We start from the raw sequence: 23,315 nt of genomic DNA on the forward strand, positions 1-23,315 counted from the left end.
CCCTTCCTTCTTCATTGTAAGTGAAATATAGTAAAGCAATTGAGTATTCTTGTTATTGGTCAGTTATTACAAGCGTATCCTATTTATCTGCTCCGTATTATGGGATGTCACAACTTTTACAAGTGGCATATGCCATTTTCACAGCTGACTAGGCCCATATGTAGGTCAGTGACCCGTTCAACCTCACTAGTGCTAGAAGGGGCTTTGTATTATTTTAGTCCGTTGTATTACAGGACCCTGTGACTCTGGAGAACGTTATGTTGAATTCCATTTCTTTCAGCGCATAACCTTAGGAAGAAATGCTCAAAGAACATTAAATTTCATACTGGTAATATTAGCCTTTTGTTGAGTATCATGATAGAAAGGGTGTGGATCGTGATGGAAAGGAAAAATAAGTTAACCTAAATGCATTTATATTTACAAAATCCCATTACTAGGTCCAGAGAATACCCTATAAATATATATTAATGAAGTGACTAGTTCTGCGTTAGTGGGGGAACTTGGCTCCAATGAATACTGCCAATGATGTCATATAGCACCATATTTGATGTCACACTGTATATGATCTATATACCTTCTAAAGGTTTTCATTTGTGTAGGTAGCTTTGTCTGGCATGATATCATTGTGAAGTTATCAGTAAGGGTATGTTCACAAAGAGTGTTTTCAGACGTTTTTTGGGGCGTAAACGCCCGTAGAACGGCTGAAAAATCGGAAGCAGAACGCCTCCAAACATCTGCCCGTTGAAATCAATGTGAAAAAACGGCATTCTGTTCCTATGGGCCATTTTTTTACGTGGCCGTTTTGAAAAAGGACACTTCTTGGGATGTTTTTGGAGCTGTTTAGACTCTATTGAAAAGAGCTTAAAAAACGTCTGTAAAAAAACGTGAAAAACGCAGCGAAAATAGCGAGTGGCTTCAAAAAGTCTGAAAATCAGGAGTCGTTTCCCCTTGAAAACAGCTCCGTATTTTCAGACGTTTTTGAGTTTGCGTGTGAACATACCCTTATCATGATAGAAGAATGATCGAGGCACTCACCGGACTGGCAAAACAATTTCTTTATTGGAAAAGATCTCGGTCAGGATGTGGAATTGCCTACGGCCGTTTCACGTGCGTACACGCTTTCTCAAGGCCCTGGCGTCACTTCCTTCACCTGCCTTTTTATTTACAAATCAGTGCAAATTGTTACATAACAAGTGAAAGTTAAAAAAAGACAGGAAAATGCACAGTATACTTTTGTAATTCATGCATCAAGAATATATATTCATCTTAAAATGACAATGCTTTAATATTGAATTTTATTACTTACTTTATCTAAAAACAACAAGGTTCATGTTAAGAATGAGCTAAGGTCGTTCCGCTCATTAAGACCGAGCAGTCCTAGCGCCCCTGTCTGAGAAATTATCTCTGCCTCTTTTTGCAATAGGGATTTGTGTCTGTCTCCTCCTAACACTGATGGCTTAATGTGATTTTCCTTCTTCCCATCCCCTTATCATGATGTCTTGTTATATTTTGGCACTGTCCATTTATAGAACAGCCATAATTTTAAGTTGCTGGGGGGAGCCAATGGGTCCCCGAGTAGGGAGCCTCCATTACTATGCAGCATTTCTACAATACAATTTTCATTTAAGATGTGTTGTGATTGCTACTTACTATATTTCGGTTATTTGGATCATGTTTATTTTACATGATATAGTCTTAAAAAAAAATGGGTCCTCTCCTTTATGTTGCACCTTTATCAGACTTTATGCTCCGTTCACATATGCATGATAATTTAAAAAAAAAATCTTGTTGATAGTAACAAAAAAACAAAAAACAACTGTGCCAGATCAGTCACATTTAGACAACAACGCCGACCATCGGACCCCATTGACTTTATTAAGTTCTGTCATGGTGGTCGTTTTTTCCTAAATTTTTTATGGTATCTGGGATGGTTCCTCAAACATAAGTGTGAACAGAACCTTAGAGGCATAGCTTGAAGCTCCTGGGTTATAAAGTAAAATCCGGAACAGAATCTGAACGATCACCGATAGTGTCCTTATATGGGGCAGACGGACATTTTGGGCCACCTCAGGCTCCAGGGCCTGGGTGCAACTACAACCTCTGAACCCTCTATAGTTATGCTCCTTATCATACCCATTACTAAATTCAGACAGTAAATTGTGTATAGTTTTGCATGTAACATAATATGTATTGGAGTATAAGAGCATGTGCAGACCACGTAGAGAGACTACTAACGTTCCATCAAGTAATGTATGTGTGGTGTGTTCTTGTAGTATCCAATACTTTACAGATTAGTAGAAGACAAATTAGACTTTGGCATTATTGTCTATGGCCTCTCCCCTAAGGGGTAAACAGATGGAGGCTCACAATTACTTTGAAGGATCAAGGTGATTGCAAGGGAACAATGATTAGTATTTACTTGACGGCCTTTTGTATGTGTATGAATGGTCCATACAGAAGTCTATATATAGGACTAACACAATAACCGGTGAGGTGTCCCGTAAAGTAAGAACTGTACAGAATTTCATGGGAAAGTATGTGCATACATATCTCACTAGGCCCTCCAAGACTAATTTTAACTAGAAGATTTAGAGAGCTATTTGGCTGCATCGAACATGTTGCGGGAGGAAGCATGTAAGAGGTGGAAAATTTCTGTCAGGTAATCTGTGGATAAGCCATTTAAGCAATGGTACATCATAATTGCTAAGCGCGCGTTCCTTCTTTTAGTCATTTATTCCCACTACCCAACAGCTATTTTAACCTCTTTGTTACGGAAGGTGTACCTAATGGGCAGAAGTGGGATTATTCTTTTATCTGCACAGCTCAATCATGAGGAGAGGGGTTTCGTAAACCACTAGAGGTTTGATGAGCAGCCAGCAGAAAAGCCATATTGCTGAGCTAGAGAGATTTTTTTTCATCCTGTGTGAATGCATATATATTTCCTTCTTTTACAGCAGAGCTTTTTTGTTTTCTTGCAAAATAGGAATTGGATTTAAGGGCAATTCCACCCAAAATTGCTCTTCAATCATATATAACGAGTAGCATAGATAGTGTAACGTCTATGGCCGAGGCCCATCGTTCTGACTTACCCCTCGACTGCCGCGGCCATGGACATGTGAGTTCCCTGCAGCATCCTCCCCTGTGAGGCGCCGGCACTCACTTCCTGGTATCGAGACTGTCTCCCGGAGGGTGCGCGCATGGTCTTAATGGGCCAGTACGCGCATAATTGCAGGAATGCTACTGGACTATAAAAAGGGCTCTGCCCTCTTGTTCTTTGCCTGAGCGTTGTTCGTTACCCAAAGTTTGTCTTGCAAATGGTCTCCTAGTGTCTTCCAGTTCCCAAGTGTTCCCTGTTCCTGTATCCTGTTTCCCATGCTATCCTGGTCAAATGCCGTGCTGAGCTGTTGTCGTGTTCTGCTACTCCACACCTGACGTCTATCTGCTGCCTGGTCCCAGCCTAGCCTACCTTGCTACTGTCCGAGTTGCCACAGGTACTCTTTCTGGACTATAGACTCTGTACTATACCTGTTTGGCCAGCTGCCATCCCGCTACGCAGTACGGCCCAGTGGGTCCACGCCCCGCATCGTGACAGATAGGAACAGGTACTACCATAGTGCTTTTTTTATTACTACAACATTGCGTTCCCCATGGTCCCAGAAGTATTGGTTTAAGGGGTTATCCGTTTTTCTAAACCTTTTTACTAATGGCTGTAAAATATATAAATTAACAAAACGAGCAGTGCTCATATATCCTTTCCCCTCGATGAACCAGGGTTGACGCTCCAGCGGCACTCTCAATGATTGTTTATATGCAGGCAGCACGTGACTGCTGAAGCCAATCAGGGGGCTCAGCGGTCTTGTGTTGTATTTCTGGTATGACGCCATCAATACAATTAGTCACCGCTAAGCTCTCTGGTTGGCTGCATCGGTCACATGCTGCCTACATGTAAACCATCACTGAGAGTGCTGCCAGAGCATCAACGCTGGATTGCAAGGGAAAAGGATAGGTTAATTTTTTTTATTCATTTTTTCAGTCATTTGGAAAAAAAAATTGTATCCTGTATAACCCGTTTAATAAGTGACTGACTACCAGTATAGTAGACCATTTTCACCATCAATAGGGGCTGAGTTATTCGTTGACAGAGTTCTTATCTAGCTAGGAACTGTTTGCTTCTGCTAATTGTACCAATATAAATTATGGTCCTGGATCTGGACCCAATGCTAAATCATAAAAATAGTCCTCAGGAATAATGTTTTATGCAATTGATTTATTTTAGTTTCAAATTTGTATAATTTTGAGCAAGGTAGAAAGAACACTGGAATTATTAATAGTAGCTCCACTTTTAAAGATCATTTACATTCTAACCTACATATAATGGAGAGTAATTGAATATATTTGACCATTTTAATATTTAACATTATACATTTTCAAAGTTCAATTGGTTCCCTTTGGCTTTACAGCTGTAAGACCTGTACAGAGCACATACTCCTATAATGCACTGTGGGAGATTATATTGAGCATTGTGCAATAGTCTGATCTAGGAAAATACATATCCCACAATGCACTGTACCATAGCATATTGCAGTATAGCCGCTTCTCTAAGCTGTTTGTCATCACAATTTTCATGGATTGTAAGGGGCAGACAGCAGAAACCCAAATGAATGGGAATTAACAGGAGGACATGAAGAGTGGCTGTAAACTTTATCAAATTTTCTATCCACGCGTGGAGGTCTCAGAGGACTAGATTTTTGTTCCAGTTGTGTGCATGAATTATGACTTTTCCCAAAAATTTTATTTCTGAAAATCTTAGTGTTGGCTGACCATTCGTAACAAAATGTATTTGCCAGCATAAATTTATTCAGACATGTTTGAAACTTGGGAATACTTTACAGAAGGACAATTAAGGAGCTTGCAATAGACATTCATTTTTTGTCGACTTATTGTTGAAAGCTAACATCTATGGAGACAGCCCCACTGTCCTCTGGTGTTTCCTTTTTGGGGAAACAGGGATCAGACAGGTTGGATTTTGAGATGTTTGATCTGCTTCTCGCTATATAAAATCGTGGGAAAAGCTATTGGACAAAGGTTTGTTTAGCCAACAATTATCTTATGTCTAAGGCTAGCTTGAAGGACCTTTTCAAGCACAACTTATACTGTTATGCCTAGTACAGAGCCTGATGGGGTGGTGCATGACACAGGGATTTAGAGACCACTTAAGAGAAAATCCCTGTGTCATGCACTCCTATGACTCCAATGCGTCCTTCTCATGGTTTATCCCAACATAACCAGCTACCATTCCGGTCTGGAATTATAAGAACAGATGTTGCTGGAGCTTGGTTAGCCTCCGAGTTCCATGTAGGGGTTACCATAGGCTTATCACTTCCTTCCCCCCACACAGTCATGAATGGGCAAGGGAAAAAACACCCAGACTAGGATATGTTTCAACTTGGCACTTTACCAAGTTAAGAAAATTATTGTCCTGTATAGGGACCCAATAGGACTCTTAAAAATGTAATTGGAGGCAATTAATTTAAGCTCTCTTCTAATGTTGTCCCTATGCCCTGATTTCTTTCATGTATAAACAGATTTATATGGAAATACACTTTCAAACGAACCTCCAGTGTAACACCTCGTTCACATCTTAGTTGGAGGCTCCGTTTTCTATTGTTTCTGGTAAAACCACGGACACCCCTACGGAACCTATTAAAGTCAATGGGTTGCATCAGTCGCCGGTGGTTTTTGTGGTGCAACGGAGCCGTGCTGGTTTGACGGAGCAGAACAACGGAAAGACCTGACACAGGTGTGAACCCAGCCTGATTTTAAAATTTGACAATACATGAAATATGTATAGTCAACATATCTGGTATCCTGCCACAGTTTGTGCGTTCTGGTCCCCAGTTGGATCGTTGTAAAATGGCAACTACAGTCTCAGACTTTAGTATGCAGAGCGTTCTTGGGAAGTCTAGGACACCCCCCCCCCCTCCACTGCCCTCTAATGGACCAGCAGCGATGACTCAGAGTGCCAATGATTCAGAAGTCATCAGCGCTGGTACATCGGTGGGCAGTGGTTGCCATTTTGCAAAGATGCAAACTAGGGACAAGAACGCACGAAAAGCATCCGGATCATCCATGTGGCGGCAACCAAGCATGTTGACTATTCATTTGCCATGTATAATAATATTTTCAATTTTGACCAGAGGGTCGCTTTAACATTCTGTAATGTTTGTTAAAGGCTATGTACACATTTTGAAAACGTGTTTTTTTGGATATACATATATATACATTCAGTCCCACTGACCTGACCGATTCAGATCTCAGCACAAGATACAGCTGGTCTGTTTACAGGATACAAAGCAGCTGTATCTCAATAAGTAAAAATCATTTTTTTAAAAATGGAATTACAAAGTTGCACCAATCACACTGATACACATTTTTTTTATTATTATTGTTAAAAAAAGGTTTTCAAGAGTGTACATAGCCTTTTTAGGGTTCTTTATATAGCCTAGTCGATGGTTCTGTATCTTTGTCTACAATACTTCAGTCTTTCAATGACACATTGGAGATAGAGAAGACGTGCTAGGACAACTGCTGTCTATCCCCTTAGATCCCCTGTCAGTGTGAAAATAAACATTACCACTTTTAAGGCTAAACTCTCTTTTTATAGAAAGGGTCAAGTAATTGGGAAATCATTCTTTTGACATCAGAAAAGATTGAAGCATTTCCAGAGTAAGGTTGCTGGATAGTTTTCCTTTTGATCAGTAGTCAGTTTCTGTGTCTCTGTTTGCTTACACTACCTGCCAAAAGGAGAGCGCCAGACTTGAATGTCAATTCCTACTGATTCAGCAACATTTGCCAAACTAGCTTCCAGGAACATGGGGCTAGAATCATAACTGTACATTTCCCAGAACCGTGAGACTTCCAAACACATTTGGCTATAAGCAAACATCAGATCTATCAACTGGACATTGACTTACCAGATACAGTTTGTTTGTTTTTTATACCATGTGATCAAGCAAATTGAAAGAGCCATGTGAGCCTGTAATTTAGCTTTTTCTTTCCCTTCATTCATGTTACATAGTTACTTAGGTTTTAAAAAAAAACAAAAAAAAACAAAACACGTCCATCAAGTTCAACCTTTCCCAGATCTATTATACATCATTCATTGTACATTATCATTGTATGATTAGACATCTAACCCTCATTGTATCTGCCATTACTACCTCTTGGGGTAGGGCATTCCATAACTTGACTACTCTAACTGTAAAGAACCCTTTCCTATATTGATGTCAGAAATGTCTTTCCTCCACATGCAGTGAACGTCCCCTGGTCCTTGGTAGAGTCCTTGGAAAGAATAAATCCTATGACAGTACTTTGTATTGACAACACATACGGTATATTTCTATATGTGTGTAAGATCACCTCTAAGGCGTCTTTTATCCAAGCTGTACAAGACTGAGGCTTCAAACCTCTCATTAGAAGAAAGAGCTCCCATCTCATGTAATAATCTTGTTACCTGCCCTTTCACCATCTCCAGCTCTCCTATATCCTTTTTACAATGTGGAGCCCAAAACTGAATTCCATATTCGAGATGCGGCCTTACAAGGGATTTAGAGTGGGGTAATGTTGGAACCATGTTTTTTAATCTCTTATAAACCTTAAAATTTGCTTATATGCTTTTGCGGCTGCTGCTTGACATTGAGTATTGCTACTTAACTTACTTGTAACCAGTATACCAAGGTCCTTCTTTTGTTTTGTTAAACCAATTTTCTTTTATTTAATGTATATTCAGTAATACAATTACTGTGGCTTAAGTGCATTACTTTACATTTATCAACATTAAATTTCACCTGCCACCTTCTATCTAGCTTATCAAGGTCTTACTGTAGTGTTTTACTATCAATCAGAGCTTTAAATATCATATTTTTTTGTGTCATCAGCAAAAACTGACACTTTACTTTCAATCCCATATACAAGGGCATAAATAAAAAGAATTAGGCCTTACACAGAACCTTGTGGTTCCCCACTGCTGACTTTATCCCATTTTGAGCATGTACCATTTATAACAACTCTGTAGCGTAACTACCGCGTAACTACCACTGTAGCAGCCATAGTGGCTGCTACGGGGCCCGCGGCATGAGGGGCCCGGTGGTGCCGCTATGGCTGCTACAGCGGTAGCTACACGCTAGTTATGCCACAGAGTTGTTAGAAATGGTACACGCTCAAAGCGTGTACCATTAGGATGCAGATACTATTGAACACTATGGCAGAGCAGGGAGGTATCTCCCTGCTCTGCCATTTACCAGGCTTCAGACCACGTCACTGGATCACGCCGGCCTATGCAAGGATCCCATCAACATTGAGGATGCTGTGGAGCAGCTCCGTTCATCACAGGAACGGGGCCTAGGTGAGTATATTTATTTTTGTTATATTTGTTTGTGGGGGCGCTATTTACAGAGGGAAGTTGTATGGCACTATCTACAAGCGGGAGGTGGGGGACTATCTACAAGGGGGCTGTATGGCACCGTATTTTTCCATTTTTGTTTACAAGGGGGAGGGGGATCTATCTACAAGGGGGGGCTGTATAGCACAGTCTACAGGGGGGCTGTATGGCACAATCTACAGGGGAGACTGCATGGCACAATCTACAGGGGGGCACTATCTACAAGGGGGGACTGTGTGTGGCACCCTGGGGATGGGGGACCCAGTCAAAAGTTTACTATGGGGCCCGGTCTTTCCTATTTATGCCCTTGTAACAACTGTTTGGTTTCTGTCCCTTAACTAGTTCTATACCCATGTACATCCATTTTCCCCCAATCCCATCTGCTGTTGCTTCAGTAAAAGGCTGCTGCGAGATACAGTATCCCTTAGTTGATTACATTTTGCTTAGCACTTACCATATTGTGGTCACTGTTGCCCGAGTACTCCTGGACCTCCACATCTGATATGGTATCTGGTCTTTTAGACCAGACCAGATCAAGCAGAACATCTCCACTGGTTGGTGCATCATTTACTCACTGGGAGGAATAATTGTCTTCAATTGTGGATAAAAACCTACAGCTTTTAGCACAGCGGCCTCTGTGTCCAAATTAATGTCAGGATAGTTGAGATAAGAACCCCATTATTATTTGCTGCCTCTTCTCAAATAGAGCAGCATTTCATCCTCCGTCTGTTCCGCTATGTTCGGTGGCTTATAACAAACTCCAATTAGCAGTTTACCGTTATTAATCGCTCCATGAATATTTACCCATAAAGACTCCACACTGTCACAGCCTCCCCCAATGTCTTCATTCAGCACTAGTCTTAGGCCCCATGCACACGCACGACCATAATTCACGTGCCCATATTCACGGACCATAATTACGGGCACGGTCGTGTGCAGGGGGTCTTAGGCTGAATTTTACAAACAGACAAACCCCTCCAACTTTATATTTTCTATCCGTTCTAAATATGGTCTAGTCCTCCACATTTGTTACCCAGTCATGGCTCTCATCCGGTCGGGTTTCTATTATGCCCACTACATCATAATCCATGTCGGTCATTAGAATCTCCAATTTATTCATTTTAATTTGCAAGATATTCGCAACATTTTTATTTTTTGTAGGTCCACATTTTTTTATAGTCATCACCCTACTTGGTTTGCTAATCCCTACTTCCACTAAATCCCCATTAACCCTTGCTGTATTCCCCTCCTTATCTACTCTATCTAACCCCATTTGTGTATCACCATACTCCCCCACCCCCCGATCCTAGTTTAAAAGCTCCTCCAGCCATCTAACCATATACACCAGTTTTGATAAGTTAGGTCCCAGTTTTACTCCTTTACGCATTTGGACGTAACCGTACATCCATTTTAGAGGTGGCATCCATCCTGCAAATGGTCTATAGTTCCGTTAATTGGATGGCGCAGGCACAAGAGCTGTGCCTGCGCTATCCACAGCGGGTGCCGGATGTTATAAACAGCCGAGATCCCGATGCATTGGACGAGATTGGAATTACCGTCAAGCCCGGCTATTTAACACCTGAAGTGCCGCAGTCGATAGCAAGGGATGGCTAGCAAAGGGCTCATACGAATGCTACAGGTGTATGCATATGTAGACTGTGCTGAAGATATGTCCTAATAGATTGCCCGTCAGTTTGTTACCCGTACAATAAAGTTATCGCATTATATATATTGCACGTGAACCGTGTAATAAAATACAAATACAACGGCGGAATTGCTTTTTTTTCTATTTTCCCCATAAAATATAATAAAAGTTAATCAATAAATGTTATTTATCCCAAATGGTTCTATTAACAAAAAATGGATCTTGGAATGCAGCGACCTAAAAATAGTTTTTTCATAAAATCGTCTTTTATTGTGCAGACTTTGCATACTTTCTCCCAGGAAGCATTGCTCTAAAGACTCCCCACTAGCTAGATCTAAGCAAGGAAAATCATTACTGTTCTACAAAGACATCTCACATATTCAACCAGAACCTTACTCTTTACTGATGAGGAGCAATAACTGCGAAACAGTGCTGTCTGCAGATGGGTGTCTGTGGTTTGGCTGAGAACGCGAGTCATGTTTCAAAGCTATTTAAAGGGTTGGACATTAACTCACAAGGTAGTCACTTATAGGTGCCATTAGACCCCATTCACACGAGCGTATCAGTGCTTTGCGAGTGGAGTGCGTTATTCACACACTCGCAAAGCACATCTTTTTATTTTTTTATTTTTCAATCAAATTGATGCGCAATCACTTCAGTGGGTGCATAGGTGCGTGAAAAGGCACCAATATAGGACATGCAGTGATATTCATGCAGCGGACTCTCGCTGCGTGAAAACGCACACATGTGTGAACGGCCCCATTGAAATCAGTGTGCTGCACGTGATTTCCATGCGCAGCACACGGACGTTATTCACGCTCGTGGGAATGGGGCCTTAGAGATAGTTTTTGGTAATTATGTTTGCATTACTCAGATTAGAGATTTTCTTTTTTGGAGGGGCAGAACTGGGGAGAGGGAAGGAGCCTTGTCTTAATAAGAAACTGAATACAAGAACAAGGGGGCAGAATATGAAATTAGTTGAGATGGGGGAAGATCAGAAGTTTCAGAATATATTATTTTACTAATGGAGTAGTAGATGCTTGGAACAAACATCCAGCAGATGCAGTTGGAAAACCAACAGTAAGTGAATGTAACCCTTCCGGGGATAATCTTATAGCTATCTAAGATAAAAATAAAGCAGACATAACATAAGGGCAGACTAGATAAAGCACGTGCTCTTGTTCTGATGTCAATCTTCTATGTTTCTATGTACAACGAAGACTCTATTACACCACATTTGTGGTACGACCCGATGTATACACCAAACATATGTCCCCTGGTGAATGCAACTGTATTGCCATATAGTTTCATACGTCATCCATTGTCTCCCATAGAAAAAACAAAAAGTTTAGTTTTGTATACTTTTTTTTTTTTTTTTTGTTGAATCACGCTGTATTGACAAATTAAATAGTTAAAAAGAACCCTATGAACAAACTTGGCGTATACACGATTGGAGATTGTCCCAACATATACGGCGCATAGGCACCACGGCAATTTTATTGCTGTCGAGAACACCAAAATCCTGATGGACTTCATTAAGATCAATAGAGTCCATCAAGATTCGCCTTTATCCGTTGGAAATCTGATCTGGAATAGCTGTTATGGCTCCGTAATGCCATGGTGCCAGTGTGAACAAAGCCTTAGCCATGTTTAATCATACAGGCTTCGACATCAAAACGATATTAACTTTCCATTGTGAGAAGGTTGTGTTGCACCTTTAAGACCCTTGATAATGCCTCATACTTAATGACATCATCAAGACTCCCTGACAAGTATTTGCTCTTTTGCTTTACAGTACGAAAGTTACATTATGCAGGAGCCGCATTTCCGCCAACCCTGTCCGCTTTCAATAATGTTCTCTCCTCGAGCTGCATAGTTTTTAAATCTGTCCTATTGCTATGTAAATTCAGTGACATGGACATTACTTTCTGCTTTCTCTCTAACGCTTCTACTCTTAAATGATGTTTTTGGAACCATTCCCCTGTTTCTTGTAACTGTTACATGCTCCAGTTAAGTTTGCATAGACTTCTCATTTTATTCTTACAGATTTCCCAAAGCCTAATTCCAGCCACCCTGCTGAGTCCGACCTCCCTTTTCAGTCCCCCTGAAAAAAAAAGAATGAAACAAACTTACTAGCCAATTCCTGCCTGCGTTTAATTACCTCCATACACTACTACGAGAGCGCACACCGGCATCTCAGATCTTCAGTGTCTTAATGTTCCACTAATCACTTTACATGAATATTCACTATACACAGACAAGTTTTTATGTGAATCGGCAACGTGCCACCCAAAAATGCAATCTTTTCGAGAAGCTATCACGGTAAACAAACTCATGTTTGCCTAAGGAAAGTCTCCCAGCAATGAACGAGTAACACGGATGCTTCTGCTAATGATCCCAAAGCCATTAATGTGGGTTCTCCAGTTAAATTGATTCATGAATTTTGAAGAGAACATTATCTAATGAATTTTCTTTGAATAGAAAGCAATTAAAAGGACAAATCAGTCTGATTAACCCCACCGTCAACCTACTGCCACAATTGGTGCACGGTTTGAAATTATATCATAGCAAATCTGTTCTAGTTTTTTCCTATCTCTCTGCCCTCTGCTAATCCATGTAAATTAATGAACAAAAAAGTTAATTTCTTTGGTGACCTTCTTTTGGTATCACCTGGATTATGCTTATGTTTAATTTGCTTAATGTTATAATATTAAAGACTAAACATACTTATTTTTTTTTCCACTCTTAAAGTAATTATCATTCCCTTCAGTATCAACTCATTTTTTTAGTCATTTAACCAGCATGAAAAAGTACTCACGAGCCTTCCGGGCAAACTTAAAGCAACTTTGGTGGAAGCCCAAGAATTCAATGGCATTTTGACTTCAATATAGAAAAATGGTAATGGATGTAATTACTGGGATATAGGGTAAAACCGATGTCCTAGAATAATGGATAGTCCAAGTATATAAGGGGTGTTTTGGACCTTACTACAGGAACCTCTGAAAACTTACAGTAGTGTGAAGATGCAATGTACTGTTCTGTCTCATTCTTGCTGGGCTTACTGGGTACAGTGGAACAAAATTAATTTGGAATCCAGTGGTCCAGAATTTCCAGTAGTCAAGTATCCAACAAAAATTGCCCAATGATAGATTAAGACCTCGATCACACAACCATATCAGTTGTACGCGGCCATAATGCAGTACCCATAGAAATCTATGAGGCCATACTGTACCTCCGTATGTATCTGATTTGCTACAGAGTTTTTCTCTCAAATTCCATATGCGTCTAACATAAGAAAAAAATCTTGTTCTGCTTTATTGGATGCCGAAATACTAAGGTATTCTCCCGTAGAAGCATTTCTTCTATGGGAGAATAATCTCCGCAATGTGTCGTCATACAGAGGAAACATACAGTGGCACACGGAGGGCATGTGACTCTGTAGTACCTGCTTCATAAAGGTTTTATGCAGATGGCAATGCCCTATGTGTTTTCTGCTTTCAGAAATTCGCTCAGGAAGCAAGGAATGGAGCGACTGCCACATTACTGCTGCTCAATCTTATTTTTGACACAACTGGTACAATTTTGGACAGTCTAAAAACGGGCATTTTGAACTAATGTGCATTTAGGTCGGCTTATATTGCCAAGATGTTAAAAAAAAAATTTAACATATGGATCTAGCATTCTATAAATAACCTCCACTTGTCTCAAACATAAACAGAGTGCATTGAAGGCACAGGACAAGAGCAATAAAGCTTAACTCATAATACTAAACTTTTGTCCATCTTCTTCCAAAAGCTGGCCATACACATAAGATAAAAATGAGCCACACCTCCAGGCAGGATCGGTCAACTATCTGATGTGTATGGGGGACTCCCCACCGAACCCGACAGCAGATGTCGGGGGAAAAAAGTATATCACCGATTGGAATTTTCAACATGCCCCATCCTATGTTCTGCTGGAGATATGGAGCAGCCAGAGGTTTCTGACCGCAACTTATTCTCCTTTTTCCATTGAAATAAACATGCAAGCTCGGCCCAGCTTACATGTTTATGGTGGAGTCGCATGAAATAGCTGTCGGCTGAACGAGTATTGGCTATTGCATGTGTATGGCCAAGGTCTGACCTGCTGTACTCACATTGCATCTCTTGTTTATATGGTAGATGCTCGTTTTCATAGTTATTATTAGTATTACTATAATCATTATTGGAAATTTGGTGACATATTTGCTTGAAAATCTCAAAAACAAAAGACCTTTCCAAAAATATACTTGGCAAGAGCTATTATCGATTAGAAGACAATTGACATGAACGATAAATGTTACATTTAATTCAATAACACCTCTCTGAACAATCTCTATGTTCCCATTTTCTCTTCTCTAGATTCATTCCAGAAAAATGTGCTGTTGACTCTGCTGCAGAATGTGATGATGGGAAAGACGATCACCTACAAAGAACTTGCTGAGCTCAGCGGAAATTCAAAAGCTGCGAGAGCTGTGGGAGGAGCTATGAGAAATAATCCGGTAAGGAAGAAAAACCTATCGGATATGTTCATAACTCTCATTTGGATTTATGATTTCTAAAATTTTATGACGCACACATATGCATTGTAATTAACTTCTATAGCATCTTGTAAATTACTTTGCAATTAGAGAGTATGCCATCTGTTAAATTTAAACCACTTAACATCATCACTTTTATTATAGCTGGGAACTCGTTTCTCTGCGGTATCAACATGCAGCCGGCACTAGTTTGTCTACTTCTATAAACAGTATAATATACTAGTCCATTAATATCCGGCGTAATTCATGGCTAACGTCTTGGTGACATTATCTTATATAAAAGGTGAAAGTCATTTCTTAAAGGACTTGTATGAGATTAGAAAAAAAAAAATGTAGTTCTGAAACAGCGCCACTCTTGTTTGTGGGCTGTATCTGGTATTACAACGCAGCCCCATTCAGGTGAATGCTGCAAAACAGACACAGGTCATGGACAAGAGTCGTATACAACCCATTTGTCATGTTGTAGGTCCAAAGTTAATGAGGACTACTTCTTCATTAGTCTTAACAGAGCAGCTTTAATCAAGTATATACAGTTTACTTGATCAAATCTATATTCTCATACTAAGGGAACAGTATTATAGAAATAATTACAGTATTATATTGTTGCGGTCATGTGATTGCTATAAATACACATATGATATACGTCACGTGATGCACCAGGCGAAGCGTCATAAGACGTGAAACGGCTGTCGTGCCGATGTTTGGAGTTCTGCGTTTTGCTACTGCAGCCCATGTGTTTTTATATGGAAAGAAAATAAAGTAATGAAGAAACACTGAACGGGTGAGGGCCGTGTCTATTTTACTTCTATTGTTGCCATATTGCATGATCTTCCAATGTTCGTGTGTAGGACACTGAGCACCATCGAAAATCGGACAAGTTTTTGTTACCATGTGGATAACACTACAGTTACTTTATTGAGGTTTATGGTGTACGTGCCAAATGAACTCTTCATCTGAATTTATAGAAGTGAACATTGGTGTAGGACAGAGATGTAGCTTAGCTTGTTGGGGCAACATATGATCCATATTTTGAAATTTTCTAGGGTCAGAAAATGCAATCGAAGGAACTGAAAGTCAGGGATGTCGAAGTGTTTGGAGTGGAAGGAGATACCCCCTTGACTACTTGTAATGCTAAATATTCAGTGTTCCTGCAATCCACCACGTGTCTAGTTTAAAGGGGTTATCTCATGAAGACCTCTCCTGTCCATATGCCTTACTGGGCATATGGACATAATAAATGGGGTTCTATTGTTGGGACACCCCTCTATGTGCCAGAATGGAGAGACACTCTGTAAGAGCAACTCTCAAACTGGCCATTCATTTGAAAGCATGCCATATACTACTTTTTTCTTTCCCTGGTCACTGCAGGAGAAATGTCTGGCCAGATGTTACTTTCCCCGGCGACAGGCTAATTACTGCACCGGCTTCCATAAAAAAAAGTGTCTGTCTTCCTGCTGGATTTTCTAAATTTTGCTGTAATATATGGACAAAATACTGTAGACTTTAGAAACCTGTTTGTAGTCAAGCCCTGAAGATCTATGTATACTGTATATGTGACATGTTTAAGGCTACTACAAAAAGCAAGTTTTGTTTGTTTTTTATACAATTTTGTGTGTCACTCCCTACGTTCTGTAAAATAAAGGGGACAGAGGGAGAAACTGCAGTAACAGACTTTACACATGGTTTGTTTGTAGTCTATATCCATGGAGACACCTAGTACTGCATAGGAACTGTATACCCAAAATGGAAGGAGATTTTAAATCAAGACTTCTTGCAAAATTACCCAATCAGAGAGCTCAGTGGACATGTGTTATATTTCTGGCATTATACCAAAAATAAGTTTCGTCACAACTGAGCCCTCTGATTGGCTGCAGCGGTTACATGCTACGTGCATGTAAACAACCCCCGCTAGTGCCGCCGGAGCAGGGGCGTAACTAGGAAAGACTGGGCCCCATAGCAAACTTTTGACTGGGGCCCCCCCTCCGCTGGGTAACACACAACCCCCCCTTGTAGATAGTTCCTCTCTATAGATTCCACCACACAGCGCCCCCTATAGATAGCACCATACACCGCCCCCTGTAGATAGCGCCATACACAGCCCCTTGTAGATAGCGCCATACACAGCCCCCTGTAGATAATGCCTTACAGGTCCCCTGTAGATAACATCTTTCAGCCCCAAATCCCCCCCTGTAGATAACGCCATACAGACACCCCCTGTAGATAACGCCATACAGAGTCCCCCCTGTAGATAACGCCATACAGACCCCCCTGTAGATAACGCCATACAGAACTACCCCCTGTAGATAACTCCATACAGACCCCCCCTGTAGATAACACCATACTGAACCCCCCTGTAGATAACGCCATACAGACCCCCTGTAGATAACGCCACAGACCCCCCCCTGTAGATAACGCCATACAGAGTCCCCCCTGTAGATAACGCCATACAGAGTCCCCCCTGTAGATAACGCCATACAGAGTCCCCCCTGTATATAACGCCATACAGAGTCCCCCCTGTAGATAACGCCATACAGAGTCCCCCCTGTAGATAACGCCAGAGTCCCCCTGTATATAACGCCATACAGACACCCCCTGTAGATAACGCCATACAGAGTCCCCCCTGTAGATAACGCCATACAGACCCCCCTGTAGATAACGCCATACAGAACTACCCCCTGTAGATAACTCCATACAGACCCCCCCTGTAGATAACACCATACTGAACCCCCCTGTAGATAACGCCATACAGACCCCCCTGTAGATAACGCCACAGACCCCCCCTGTAGATAACGCCATACAGAGTCCCCCCTGTAGATAACGCCATACAGAGTCCCCCCTGTAGATAACGCCATACAGAGTCCCCCCTGTATATAACGCCATACAGAGTCCCCCCTGTATATAACGCCATACAGAGTTCCCCCTGTATATAACGCCATACAGAGTCCCCCCTGTAGATAACGCCATACAGAGTCCCCCCTGTAGATAACGCCATACAGACCCCCCTGTAGATAACGCCATACAGACCCCCCTGTAGATAACGGCATACAGACCCCCCCCTGTAGATAACGCCATACAGAGTCCCCCCTGTATATAACGCCATACAGAGTCCCCCCTGTATATAACGCCATACAGAGTCCCCCCTGTAGATAACGCCATACAGAGTCCCCCCTGTAGATAACGCCATACAGAGTCCCCCCTGTAGATAACGCCATACAGACCCCCCCCCCTGTAGATAACGCCATATAGCCCCACCCCCCAAAAAAAAACGGCCTATAGTTTGTCCTACAAAAGACATGCATCCCCTATCCACAGGATAGGGGATACATGTGTGATCGCTGGCAGCAATAAGGAGAACGGGGGACCGAAAGTCCCCCAAAGTTCTCCATGACAAACCTCATGCTGCGGGCCCCGTAGCAGCTGCTATAGCGGTAGTTACGCCACTGCACCGGAGCCACAGCGCTGCATAGGGGGCAAGGATAGGTAAGCATTGCTATTTTGGGTTATTTATTTCATATGTTCACATCCCGTATAACCATTTTAATTTTTCATTTTAGGTGCATTGGAGCAATATAAAAAATAGTTTGTAAAAGTGGACATGGCCTTTAAATAAAATAAAAAGTTACAAATCCTTACACTTGCTGCAACAAATATGATGTAAACAAAAGCATAATCATTTCCAGATAAACTTCCCTACCAGGGTAAAAAATATTCTCTTTTGATAAAAAAAATCCTTATTAAACATTTTTTATAAATTTGTAAAAAAAAAACGAAAAATCATTTTGGATCGTGAGAAAGTTAGATGTTGCATTAACCCTTTCCTAGGCTGTCCGGTGGAATTATTACAATTATTTATTTTTATTTCTGAGTCCACCTTGCATCTTTATTACCACCTTCTCTGCCACCCCACCAAGTCAGGCTCTCGTCGCTGCTCAATTATTTTTAATTGTTGACAGATTTCACTCACACATTTCACAAACCTTTTCAGCCCCGTCTGATTTCTCAACAAAAGCAAACTTGGCTACACACGGGTGGCAACATGAGGCTATTTAATGGATACAATGTCCATTTTACATTCGTGACTCATTGAGGAATGTTGGCACTCAGCTGACCCACATAACCAAAGTGGGAAAAACTAAGTCCAGTGGGCAGCTTCCAGGGGAGAGGGATATAGACGTTGGAGATTTGCCACACTTGTTGCACAAAGAAGCCATGCATATGTTCCTACAGGAAAAGTGCACGGGATTTAACAAAGGATTAAAATAAAAGTGTCTGTGCCAGTGAAAGCGAGAACTGACAGCAGCCGCAACCCAACACCACTGGCAGCATTTGTTTCATTAAGAAGTCATACGGAATCTAGGAATATTCATTCAATATTATAATTCAATATCTGATTATAAAATTTCTCGATTTTAATAATTAATAGAGAATAAATCAGAAAATAACTTGTTGCTGGGAAATCACCATAATCGCAGATGTATCTTGATGTAATAAAATGCGTGCAATTGTCAAGTAAAGCATTGTGGGCCTTGGTCATAAGACAAATATTTTTCTATAGTTACTATGAGTTATGCCATTTGTACTATAATAAGAAGATACATTAGAAATGGTTGTTCCAGTTTAACTTTGGTCCAGAAAGCAGGCAAGGATTCTTAAGATCCAGACGTCACTTGGTTAAGGTCATAGATGGGTTAATTGGTTCATGTCAGCGTCACAAATGGGTTCATCGCAGAAAATGAAGCATTTCTGGTACAATTAAGGATAAATAAGAAGGCCACGGTCATCACATTTAATTAAATTAAATTTAAATGTGTATTACTTTTTTTTTTTTTTTTTAGTTGCGATACAAGGTGTTTTTTGTTATGTAGGAAAAGGCTCGACTAACCAGAAAGAGCTTTTACACCTAAAATCCAAATATCCCTAGTAAACAAATAAATCCTTGAGTTTGTCTTCCATCATATTGTTACAAAAATTATTCATGGCAATTTCCTTTCTTACTTCCTGTCTCACCAAGATCACTTTATTAATGAAAGCTGGCCCGTTGATCTGCTGATCACCATGGTCATGTTCTAGTAACTCCCGGTGATCAGCTGTTATCTCGGTGGGAAGCTTAGGCCAGCCATGCTTTCGGATATAATCTTACATGGTGTCCATTCAAGTAAATGGCTGACTATGTAATATATGGATGGGCCATCTCTTTATTTGTGGCTCTCAAGTCCACACCTGGATATGACTGCATAAGACATGAGAAGTGTCATGTGTAGATCATTGGTGGCCAACTGGCATCTAAGGGGCCGCATGTGGCCCTCGCGTTTTCAGCCTATAGCCTTTGGCTCCACATTACCATCTGTGTAGTGTACAGCGTGTACAACACACAGCTCAGAAATTTTCACCGGAGTCCATAAAGTGCTCACAAACATATACCGCTCTGACGCAGAATAGTGTGCAGTAGGGTAGCAGAGGCAAACATGGCGCTGTGTACTGCCATATATATCACCTTAAGAGTCTACAACCATGAAATATTGAATGGTGGCTCAATTAAATACTATAGGGGCCCTGTTTGCAGAAGAGAGATGTCCACACATTTGTGGTCACCCTCCATAATAGTCCATTTGAGATAAGGAAATAGCTCAGAGCTCTCAATTGGCTGAATTCTGTATCTCTCATAGATTATAGTGGAGGGTGACCTTGTACACGTGGCCACCTCCACTCACAAACATGGGTAAGCACGACATCTAATGTAATGTGTGGTACTTTTTGCAATCAGAAATATTTAATTTAACTCCATGGACCCATTAATAGAAAAAAAAAATTAACAATGGCCAAGACCTCGAAAACCGCGATAAAGCAATAGTAGGTGTTGAGGTGCAAATTGCAACCAGCTCTTATTCCTGGAAAATCCTTCAGCCCATGATGCTACATAAGAGGATAGCCGCATTATATGCAGGCACCATGCAGGCACAGTGGAGCATCATACTGTGATGTCATCATGACATAAAGAACAATTTCATTGCACAAACGAATAGCCTATTTACTATCCTATATGTATCCTATACATGGCCATGTTATCACATACAGTGGACCTCGAGGCGATTACTTGTTTGGTGGTGAGCCCAGGTAAGGCACTTGTATCAGGACATAAGAACTTCAAGCTTCTCCTCTAATTGGAGAATAAGCATTCAGAAGGTAATCTCACTATGACTTGCATTTGTTACAATGGCTCATTATAGTGTACTTCCATCTACACCGGAGCACGAGTAGTTAAATCAGAAAAAAAACACAGCGGCACATTTAAATAAGGTGTTGTACGTGGAAGACGCATGGAATGCTTTGTAATATTATTACTGTATAAATAAAACATTTCTGTTTTATATCGTTAGCGACTTTTCGCTGCAAATTGTAAGTAAGGGAATGTGCAAGGAGCTCCTTTTCCTCCTAAAGCAGCACTGAAGTCTGTAATATAATCAAACTGTGGCTTTATATTAGTGAACACAAATTTTTTATACTACCACCGAGGGATAGAAAATAACTGAAATAAGATTGACCATAACCAGTTCCCCATCCTTCCACTCCAAAACCTGCGCTTAAAAAACAAATTGCTATAGCTTTAGTGCACAATGCTCCTTCCTGCTACAAACACTACATGTCCTTCTCCTACTCCTCGTCTCCGTGTTACTGCTCCCCTGCAGCCTCCGGCAACGTTTTCTCTTCCCATTTTACACTAACTTGCATTGGTATTTTGTTAAAATATTCTTCTTTTTTTTCTTTTGCATTGCGTTTTATTGCATTTTTTACTGTTGCTAACGGTGTGTCCACCTAAAATTTAAGAATTACCTTATATTAGTAAATCAGTTGAAGCCGTAATCAAGTTTAGTATTTGTTTATTTTACTGACAGAATTATCGCCATTTTTCTATTCAGTTGCCATTTTGCAAAAGTGACGATAGACCGTGAAGCCATATTGGATGTCATCGCTGAATTAGATGTCCTTGGTAGAATAAAATGGAGTGTGAGGGTCTGTGGCACACCGCTGTTGGGTGCCGTTTCCTTCAGTGGAAAATAACAGAAAGCCAGCAGATACCTGATGGATCCATTTGAATCAATGGGATCCATCAGGATTTTTTAGGATCTGTTCACATGGCAAGGCATCCATCATAACGGTCATGGCTCCATTAATACTGGAAGCCAAGATGCTAGTGTGAACAGAGCCTACATATTTCAAGTAGGGTCTTACCAAGATTAAACATGGCCACTTGAGTATTTTGGTGGCATTTTATTCTAAAAGTGAGTTGTGCGCCATAAATGTTTTTGGTTTTTTTTCCCCATTTCGTACAGTTACATGAAGAAGAAAAAACTGATTAACATTAATATAAGCCAGAAATTTCAACCGCAAAACAAAAATTTGCCGATAGAATTCTACTTCTGCCTTTGTTATTGATGGCTCCTGTTAGAAAGCCGCTTGGTGGATTTGTGTTTCTAGAATTTTCTTTTATGACTTTTGTCTCCGGTGTATACACCCCTAAACACTGGTACTTTTGCCAATTTACTATTTTCACACTTCCCCTGTCACACAGGCCAAATGTTGCAGTAAAAGTCACTCTTTTCCACTGTAATCTAAAGGTCATTTTATTTCCATGACATTCGCACCCTGTGATGGTGATAGCGTACAAAGCCATTCCAGAGTTTTGTATTGTGATCCATTTGGGAAAGTGAGGCTCTTTTCTTATAAATGTCAGGAATCACCTTATGTTTCCATGTCGCTGTATCACAATTGTTATCTTTAAATGTTAGATCTGTATAAAATGTAATATTGCCATTTACAATTTATAAGCAATATATACCATAAGGTTATATGTAGAGAACTTTAGGCTTCCCGAGCATAAAACACAAAGACTTTTTGTGGCCTGTTGTTCATTTTAAAGAGCCACCGGCAAAATATTTTATCTTTTATTTTGTTCAGCCTTTTCTGAGATATCTTGGTTTAACACATGCTGGATTTCCAAAGGTGGCATTCACTTATAGCATCCATTATTGTACCAAAAGAGGTTGTCATACAGCTTTAAACAAAGCCTCAATAATACATAAGCCAGCGTTGAGTGGCATACACAATCAAGAGGAGCCCCATAGCAGCGATCAAACTAGATCCTCCATGATCATGCTGGGTTTTGCCACCCAGAACAGAAGGGCCTACGGTTTGTTTCCTTCTCAGCATCTTTCCATGACCCTTTTCACTTTTCCACCCCTTAAGTGCTAAAAATGCAGTTCCTTATGGAGAGGAACCTCCATAGATTTCCATCCCCTAATAGAATTGGGGATGTGAGCAACCAGGAATGGGCCCCCTCGCTTCAAAAACCCCATAGCAACTACATGGTCTGGTACATAAACCCTTGTCTTCATTATACATGGTTACATTTCATACAATGCAGCTTTATACATGTGGAAAGCTGATCATGGTGGCCATAATATTCCATAACTAGCGCCGCTTTTGTTCATTTGCTGTGTTTGATATTGCAGCTCAGCCCCATTCACTTTTGGGGATGAACTGCAATACCTGACACAATCTATAGACAAAAGTGGCGCTCAATATAGTAAAAAAAAAAAAAAATCGGACCTTTTTATCTAATCCCAGGCAACCCCCTAAACAAGTAAACATATATCAAGTTGCTTTACATTTGA

General features: G+C 40.7%; 1 protein-coding gene across 6 annotated transcripts in view; it reads left to right on the forward strand.

Annotated features, from left to right (window-relative positions):
• The window catches only part of LOC142664151 (methylated-DNA--protein-cysteine methyltransferase-like), a 359,289-nt gene that overhangs the window by 307,905 nt on the left and 28,069 nt on the right, over window positions 1-23,315 (forward strand). For all 6 annotated transcript variants that reach the window (XM_075843137.1, XM_075843138.1, XM_075843140.1 and 3 more), the window contains one exon: window positions 14,465-14,604. In XM_075843137.1, the coding sequence (XP_075699252.1) occupies window positions 14,465-14,604 (140 nt within the window). The remainder of the gene's footprint in view (window positions 1-14,464; window positions 14,605-23,315) is intronic.

Source organism: Rhinoderma darwinii, chromosome 11, assembly GCF_050947455.1.
Source record: "Rhinoderma darwinii isolate aRhiDar2 chromosome 11, aRhiDar2.hap1, whole genome shotgun sequence".
Taxonomy (NCBI): domain Eukaryota; kingdom Metazoa; phylum Chordata; class Amphibia; order Anura; family Rhinodermatidae; genus Rhinoderma; species Rhinoderma darwinii.